General features: G+C 47.9%; 1 protein-coding gene across 1 annotated transcript in view; it reads left to right on the top strand.

The window, feature by feature from the left end:
- Positions 1 to 1,490: 1,490 nt before the first annotated feature.
- Positions 1,491 to 9,628, top strand: part of tnikb (TRAF2 and NCK interacting kinase b) — an 80,518-nt gene continuing 72,380 nt past the window's right edge. Inside the window, 1 exon segment of the mRNA XM_084325756.1 lies at positions 1,491 to 1,703. Coding sequence (XP_084181882.1) covers positions 1,575 to 1,703 — 129 coding nt within the window. The 5' untranslated portion in view covers positions 1,491 to 1,574.

Raw genomic sequence — 9,628 nt, 5'->3', positions numbered from 1 at the left:
ACACGTTACTCCTCGCCACTGAGAGATCGAGCTGCGCAGGTGAAAAGATGCGACTTAGTCCACATTGCAGCCGGCTTGTGGGAGGCAAGAAACAGCGTTCGTGACGGGGGAGGGTTGAATTGGATGATACGAAATTGGGATGGGAGAAAATATAGAAAATGGGAGAAAAAGTGGATAAAAAAAAAAGCACAAGTTTATATACACAGCAATAGCCTGCACAGGAAAACACACATTTTAGAACTTTTAAAACACCCATTAAAACAAACCTTTTAGTCAAGACCCTCTGATGGGCCTCCCCCAGCTTGGGGCCCTAAGTCATCAGTTCCACTTCCCCCCACTTCTACGCCTATAGCTGCCTGGAGGACGATGATGGCAGAGCGCTCCGAGAACACAGTGCCCCGGAGGCAAGGTGGGGCCTCAACTGCAAGTTCCTCTTATTAATAAGTTAAACGGTAATAATAACACCCTATTTGTGTGATAATGAAGCTACATTGTAATTAATGATAAACTGTCTCGTGAGATCCTATATACTGTTGTTGCAACACGTCAGTGTGCCAATATACTGTATCATTTTGGTGAATAAAGATGTGAGGTTTGGTCTGATGATCCCTGCCGTCGACACAGTGAGCTGCAGGAAGAGGGAGCTGCTTTGTGGCACAACAACAACACTTCCCCATCTCTGTTGTGCTTCAGCTGCATAATGTATAATGCAGAGTGTATTATATTATATATTATTATGATATAATCTTGCCAACAAAGCCAAATGGAATTTTGGCTCTACACATTGAGTTTGTGTATGATACACGCCAAAAACACTGTGTGTGTGTGTGTGTGTGTGTGTGTGTGTGTGAGTGTGTGTGTGTGAGTGAGTGTGTGTGTGCGTGTGTGAGTGTGTGACAGTGTGTGTGTGCGACTGTGCGTGTGTGTGCGTGTGTTTTGACTGACACACACAGACAGGAGTGGAAGCGTGTGTGTGTGCGTGGGTGCGTGCGTGTGTGTGTGTGTGTGTGTGTGCGCGTGTGTGTGTGTGTGTGTGTGTGTGTGTGAGTGACATGGGGGCGTCACTACTGTAGTCTCCAGGAGACCCGCCTGCCTGCCGCTCGGCGCGCAGCACCGTAGACGAGGCCACTCCCGGGAAGAAGCGCGCAGTGAGGAGGTTGTTGCCACAGAGACTATATAGAGAGACACGGTTCCGAGGAGCCGTACCGTTTGAAGCTCTCGCCGTGCGCGCGCGCGTGTGTGTCTGTTGTGCTCTGTCTCTGGTGTGTGTGTGTGTGTGTGTGCGTGCATGTGTGTGTTTTCGTCCTCCGCCCGTGCACAAGGGTGCCAGCAGTGCCACGGTACACAGCAGCATGTAGCAGCAGCACCTGGATGATCGCAGCGCGTTGGTTCCTCGGCTCCCCGCAGCCCTGCTGTCACTGTGATCGAACGGAAGGAAGGAGGGAGGGAGGGAGGGAGGAGGGACGGATTCCGATCGAAGAAGACGCATATATCGGATATATCGCGTGGATCATATTGGGGAGAATTATTTCACACTGGAAAAGGAGTGGGTTTTTCGCCCCATTTTTCGGTAGATGGTCGTTGAGGAGGAGGAGGACGCTGCTTCCATTTTGAGTCCCGTGCTGCTTATAGACGAGAGAATCATCATGGCGAGCGACTCCCCTGCCCGGAGTCTGGACGAGATAGACCTGTCTGCACTACGGGTAAAACACGCCCGTGTGTGTGTGTGTGTGTGTGTGTGTGTGTGTGTGTGATGGAGGGGGTGCTATAAGAATGAAAGTGGGTGTCGAGCACCTGCCTCTTCCTCCGTTATTATGGGCCCTTATAGGCGGCCGCGCAAGGATGCTCTCTGCACCCCCCCAAGCACCCGCGTGTGTGTGTGTGTGTGTGTGTGTGTGTGTGTGTGTGTGTGTGCGCGCGCGCGCGTGTGAGTGAGTGAGTGTGTGTGTGTGAGAGAGAGAGGGAGAGAGGAGCGAGAGAGATTGCGTGCGTGACTGGTCGGCAACAGCGAATAGGGTTGAACGGTCGTGCACGGCATTTGCTGATTGAGTAAATATCACCTCCGATAATAAATGCCTCGCATGCCTTGTCTTCCAGCATGGCTTCCTGTAACAGCAGTATATATGGCAATTAATGGAAGAGACAACGGGACATAATAATCTGGTTTCTTTTTTTTTACTGGATCTTGTAAACAAGTCGGGAGGAATATGCTTTTCCAGTGTTCTTCCTTCTACCTACTCTTAACACTGCACAGAAATTTGGCATTTTCATTTGAAAGTGGTTACCAATGGTCGTTACAGACAGCCATACTGGAAGAAAGAGGACTACATACAATTATGTGCAAGGCCTCTATTGTCTCACTTGACTTGGGCACATATAGGCAGACAGACAGACAGACAGACAGACAGACAGACAGACAGACAGACAGACAGACAGAGTGAAAGATAAGAGACATGGGGTGGTAGGGGGGGGGGGGGGGCGGTAGGCTAAATATTCCATCATTTCATCCTCCTTTTGACTCTCCTTCCTGATAGGAAGCTGGCCTCCTACGCTTGCGAACCACTGACAGTCTTTTTTCTCAACAATTGGAACGTGATGTAATGGAGCCCTGGGCCCATGTGTGTGTGAGAGAGAGAGAGAGAGGGGGGGGAGAGAGGGATAGAGAGAGAGAGAGAGAGAGGGATAGAGAGAGAGAGAGGGAGAGAGAGAGAGAGAGGGAGGGGGGAGAGAGAGGGGAGAGAGGGATAGAGAGAGAGAGAGGGGGGGGAGAGAGAGAGGGGAGAGAGGGAGAGACAGAGAGAGAGGGATAGAGAGAGAGAGAGGGGGGGGGAGAGAGAGAGAGAGAGGGGGGGGAGAGAGGGGGGAGAGAGAGGGGAGAGAGGGATAGAGAGAGAGAGAGGGGGGGAGAGAGAGAGGGGAGAGAGGGAGAGACAGAGAGAGAGGGATAGAGAGAGAGAGAGAGAGGGGGGGGAGAGAGGGAGAGAGAGAGAGGGGGGGAGAGAGAGAGGGGAGAAAGGGAGAGAGAGGGATAGAAAGAGAGAGGGAGAGAGGGAGAGAGAGAGAGACATAGGCCGCTCTGTCTGTATTTAGGCCAGATGTTAAGCTGTCTGTCGTGCTCCTGGCAGATTCACACACAGAGAGAGAGAGAGAGAAATATATGAATGACAACCGCAATAGGAGCAGGTTACGCCATTTGGTGCCACAGCAGCCTCATATCCACTATCTATCTATCTATCTATCTATCTATCTATCTATCTATCTATCTATCTATCTATCTATCTATCTATCTATCTATCTATCTATCTATCTATCTCTTTATACCTTTATAACTAGTAATAATATAACACTGCACATCTGATCAGCACTATTACTCAGTAGTACTCATTTATGTTATGTTATATCCAGTTGAATCACCTGTACATTGTATATTGCTGTTGCACTTTACTGTTACATTAAATGCACTCTGATCTGGTTGGATGCCAAACCTCTTTTTGTTATACTGTACTTGTGCCGTATAATGACAAATACATTTGAATCTAATCTAATCTAATATATGAAATACACGTGGAATCTGTCAATTCATGTTGCTGCCTGTGTATGTCATCCCAGTGTGTGTGTGTCAGTGTGTGTGTGTGCGTGTGTGTGTGTGTGTGTGTGTGTGTGTGTGTGTGTGTGTGTGTGTGTGTGTGTGTGTGTGTGTGTGGGGGGGGGGGAGGTGTCTGGTTGAATGAGAATGACGTGTAGACAGTAGCTGAATACCAGAGCACTATATGGCCCAATATCTGTTAGTTCCATCCCTGGTGACAGGGTAGCGTGAATATTTCCCCTAATGGAGTTGCACTTCCGCGTTCGGTTTGCGCTATCTGATTGGCCACTGACGTTTCTGGTCATGTGACATGTGCGCCAATCGCGTGATGCCTGTTTCTGCGCCTATTTCCGGGTCTAACAGCCTGCAAACTACCTAACGCCTAGTTTATCACTGGTTAAGCTTAGGCGACTCTTTCGAAGTTGGTTAAGGTTAGAGTTTGGAATCAGGGCTGGTGTTCTATCGCCCTGCTCTAAAGACAAACTCTAACCATAACCAACTTCGAAAGAGTGCCTAAGCTTAACCGGTGATAGAAACAGGCGTCACACGATTGGCGCACATGTCACATGACCAGAAACATCAGTGGCCAATCAGATCGCGCAAACCGAACGCGGAAGTGCAACTCCATTAGGGAAAATATTCACGCGACAGGGTAGGATAGATAGATAGATAGATAGATAGATAGATAGATAGATAGATAGATAGATAGATAGATAGATAGATAGATAGATACTACAATGTTTCACTGTTGGAGAACAGAATGTGTGTTTGTGTGTGTGTGTTTGTTTGTGTGTTTGTTTGTGTGTGTGTGTGCACGCGTGAGTGCATGTGTGTGTGTGTGTGTGTGCGCGTGCGTGCATGTGTGTGTGCACGTGCATGCATGTGTGTGTGTATGTGCGCGTGTGTGTGCACGTGCGTACGTGTGTGTGCACGTGCGTGCATGTGTGTGTGTGCATGTGTGTGTGTTGTGTTGACAGTGGGGCAGCCTGCTGTAGCCTCTGGTGCTGAGGAGATGAGAGGGGCTGCGTGGGCCTCATTACTGCTGCTTACGCAACATGATTGTACCTGCAGAGCCAGGATCAAGCCTGGACATGATTGGCCAGGAGTGGAGGGACTAGATAGAGAGTGTGTAGGTGTGTGTGTGTCTGTCTGTCTGTCTGTGTGTGTGTGTGTGTGTGTGTGTGTGTGTGTTTAGGTCTGCAAAAGGCAACAAATACATAGCAGCCCCCTCCCCTCCCCCACAGAGTGTGAGCAGTATGTCTGGCAAGTCTGACTCACCCTTTCTCAGTCCATAACTCTCACTCTCTGTCTCCTTATCTCTCTTTCTCACACATACACATGTACACACACGCACACACACACGCACACACACACACGCGTCACACACACACACACACTACAAACACTAAAAGTAATGCATCTGGTGCTTGTGCATAATTGTATGTTGCAGTTGCAATGTTTTTTTTTGTTTTGTCCATGTCCAAATAAAGTTAACACACACACACACACACACACACACACACACACACACACACACACAGATGACAACATACATGCCCCTTGGACATGTACTGTATGTACAGTATTCCCATGTACAAAAGTAATCCACACACACACACACACACACACATGTCATTCTCATTAAACCAGGGCTTCCCAATCTCTTCCGGCAGGACTTGAGACCACAACGTCAGAAAGTGCGTGCAAGATTAAAAAGAGATTAAGATTATGGTACTTTTATTTCCAATGTACACAAGGCAATTGAAATGTGGCTGTTCACATAATCCCCCCACAACCTACACACATTATGTAGTCAAGTCAAGTCAAGTCAAGAGTTTTATTTGTCACGGCATACAAGTATACAATGAAATGCGGGTGGTCTTGCCCGCAACGATGTGCAATACAGTGGTACAACAATATGTATTTCATCAGAGAGGTAAGAGGGTCGCAGACAGTGCAGCGCCCCCCCCTGGAGCAGTTTGGGGCATTCAGTGCCTTGCTCAAAGGCACTTACGCAGACATGGTGGGTACTGTAGATGTAATGCCAGCCAGCCTTCGGTCACCCAGCATTGGTCTCGCACCGACCAGACCTTCCTTCACCCTGTGTTTGTTTAGCAGCATCCCAGTGCAGGGGACAACGCCTGGCAGAAAGGTCCTAGTGTTTAGGAATAAAAGGGGTAGTAGGGGAATCCAGGGCTGTTTATACTTTCTACAACCACACGAGCAGACGACACTGAACTGGAAGGACTGGTGAGAGAGAGGTTGTTTTGTGTAAATATGTTTGGGAGAATACGTTGTTTCTTTCATTCCCGGATCTGTTGCATCTGCGTTGCAAACTGACCCCAAAACATTACATTTATTGACACTCGCGGAATGCAATTCTCACACTCAGTCGCTGTTTAATCCATCTCTATCATAGACTAAACTAAATCTGTAATGGGCCCAAACAGCAGACTTAAACGATGCTGGAGAATATGATGTGATATAGCTCATCTTGTCCACTTTAGCCTAATAGTCATTTCTGAGACAAGCTGACTGACGCAGCTGCACTCACCACCTCGCCTGGACAAACTGAAAGGTCCCACTTGGTTTTGGATTTAAATGCAGCAAGCATGAATTACTAATGTTAACTGAATTTAGTATTCCTTATTCTTAAGGGGTCCCCACACGGCGAGCGATTTTAGCCAGGCGACCGATTTTTTTAGCAAGCCGACAGACAGAATTGTATCGCCTTCATTGTTATGAACGAGAGAACCCACACGGCAGGAGATTCTGAAGCGACGGTCGCGCAGCTATTTCTGTCGCCTTGCTAAAAATCGCCTCGATCCTATTTTTTGAGGCGACACAGCAAGGACAATGAGGAAATAACTGACTTCTACAGTAGAAGTAGTACAGAAGTTCTACTGGTGTATCATTTGTACACCATTAATGTATCATTCAATACATTCATTGATCAATAACCTACCTATTATTACCATGCTACTTATGTTCATTATTATTAACAGGAACAATTTAAATAAATAACGTTAGTTTGAGAAGCTATAGTGGCCGTTTGTCATTAACTAATAAATGAACAATGCGCCACGATGCACCTACTAGTGTTTTTATACTCTGGTAACAAAAGAAGTTGTGGATGTTGACAGAGTTTAATGTCCAGGCTGCAGCTGATGTAGTTTGTAAGGTTTATTGTCCAAAGAAAATTATGGTCGAGAACAAAACAGTTTGCGTCTTCCGTGAAAAAAACATTCTCTCTCAGCAGCTGCATAACAATACTTGTCCAATCGTTGGTAATGAACGTATCGTAGCGATCAGGCATGCAGTAATGTCAGGAAGAATGAGGAGAGGTTGTATTCGTATATGGTGGTTTAATTCCAGCTCAATATGGGTTTTATAGGTTAATACTCTCTCGTACTGCACAACACAGCTACCTGCTAACCCGCTTCACAACAACCTAACGTCCGGTCCCGGCGGTCCGCCCTCCTATATCTCCCGGGGGGAACCCCCCAGCTAAACAGAGCGACACATAGCTTATTATACCTGAGAACGGTCGCCTCTGGTGTGGGGGCTAAGCGATTGTCATTGAGCGACAGGCGATCACATCGCCAGGCGACGTCTGTCGCCCGCCGTGTGCAGACCACTTTAGGGTTGTATGACAGTAAATGGAAATAGTCAAAGTCCAGTTACAAAAGCACCCCATACACACCCCAGGAGTGATGCATTAGATTACAGCGAAGGGTTCCACAGTACCAAAGTAAAACATTTTTATTTTTTTAAATGTTTTTTTTGTGTGTATTGTTTTTATTGACCTATAGTCCATTCATGCTGAGTGAATCAGTTCCCCCAGCCACACTTGTGTGTAAATTTTTTTTGGGGAATTAACTGATAGAAAATTTATCGAATCGAATCGTGGTCAAATGAAGAGATTTCATGATGCATTGAATCGTTGCCTGAATAATCGTAATCGAAATTAATCGCTGTGAGGTCGCATCGTTACTTACACCCCTAGTGTCGACCAATGGGAAAGCTGTATGCCACTTTGCAGCGTCCTGTTGACAGGAACTACCTCAGTGTTGACAGGAACTACATCAGCGTTGACAGGAACTACATCAGCGTTGACAGGAACTACATCAGCGTTGACAGGAACTACATCAGCGTTGACAGGAACTACTACATCAGCGTTGACAGGAACTACATCAGCGTTGACAGGAACTACCTCAGCGTTGACAGGAACTACATCAGCGTTGACAGGAACTACCTCAGCGTTGACAGGAACTACCTCAGTGTTGACAGGAACTACATCAGCGTTGACAGGAACTACCTCAGCGTTCGCAGGAACTACATCAGCGTTGACAGGAACTACATCAGCGTTGACAGGAACTACCTCAGCGTTGACAGGAACTACATCAGCGTTGACAGGAACTACATCAGTGTTGACAGGAACTACCTCAGCGTTGACAGGAACTACCTCAGTGTTGACAGGAACTACCTCAGAGTTAACAGGAACTACCTCAGCGTTGACAGGAACTACATCAGCGTTGACATGAACTACATCAGAACTACCTTTTATCCAAAGCACTTTACAATTTGTTCCTCACATTCTACCCATTCATTCACACACCGACGGCGAAGGCAACCATGCAAGGTGCCCACCTGCTCATTGGGAGCAATTAGGGTTTAAGTGTCTTGCTCAAGGACACTTCGACATGCTGCCCGGGAGGAGCAGGAATCGAACCGGGAACCTCCGGATTACCAGTCGACTGTTCTACCTCCTGAGCCTCCAGGAACTATGTCAGCGTTTACAGTTCAACTACTTCTTTTTTCTTTTTTTTTCACGATCACATACTGTACTGGGACCCCATTTGTATATCAGGGGACCCTACACGGTCTCAACCTCAAGGTTGGGAAACCCTGCATTAAATCCTATTCAAATTCTGGATATAGAGAGGACCATTTTGCATTAGCCCAGATAGAGAAATACTAGTTTCATCTCTGCCAGTGACCCCCCCCCATACTCTCTCTCCTCTCTCTCTCTCTCTCTCTCTCTCTCTCTCTCTCTCTCTCTCTCTCTCTCTCTCTCTCTCTCTCTCTCTCTCTCTCTCATTGCGCTCTGACTGGATCTGACTGGAAATTGGGTCACCCAGAGTAGAGCGTTGCTGGGGGAAGCATTTCAGTGCGACGCGACACAGCGGCATTTCCTCTCGCTGTGCTCGCCGTCCAACACCTCACCTCCTCCACTCGTCCCCTCAGCTGATCAAGAGTGTGACACTTCAGGATATGATGTCACAGCTGTTTCCCCCCCCCCCCCCCCCCCCCCCATGTACTCCTCACTGTCTAGCCAACGAGGAGTCGTATTCAAGTGTGTGTGTGTGTGGTGTGTGCACACACGTTAGTGTGTGCAGTGTGTTCGTATTTGTGTGTGTTTGGGTAATGCATGTGTATGAGTGTGTGTGCCTATGTGTGCATGCGATGAACATGTAAGTGTGAGTTCACGTGTGAGCAGGACTTTGTCTGTCTGTGTCTGGGAAGGACATTTTTGAACGAGACTTAACTCTTTCACTACCACACTACTGTACCAAAGGGTTAACCCTTTCACTGCGACACTACAGAATGTTAACCCTTTCACTGCTGCACGACAAATGGTTAATCCAGTGAGCACGGTGGTTTAGTGGTTAACACTGTCGCCTCACAGCAAGAAGGTCCAGGGTTCCATTCCCGCTTGGGGACCAGGTTTCCATGATGCCAGGTACCCAGGTGGGGTATCTCCCAGGCCTTTATGTGTGGAGTTTGCATGTTCTCCCCGTGCTCGCAAGGGTCCCCCCCCCCCCCCGATAAGATAAACCCAATGGAAAAACATGCACAACAACAGATCGCTAACGCTGTGGCGTCCTTGACAAAGACGAGCAGGAGCACTTGGATTGGTCCCCGGGGCGCGGCTCACGTCGACGCCCTATCTGCTCCCGGCTGCCCATGGGGGGAAGGACGACGGGATGGGTCAAGTGCAGAGACTCAATCGCATTAGGCGACACAAGAAAATTGCATGTG

This window comes from Notolepis coatsorum, assembly GCF_963971535.1.
Source record: "Notolepis coatsorum genome assembly, chromosome: 12".
Classification (NCBI taxonomy): domain Eukaryota; kingdom Metazoa; phylum Chordata; class Actinopteri; order Aulopiformes; family Paralepididae; genus Notolepis; species Notolepis coatsorum.
The sequence above is the reverse complement of the archived record's forward strand: the minus strand, read 5'-3'. Positions and strand labels throughout refer to the sequence as shown.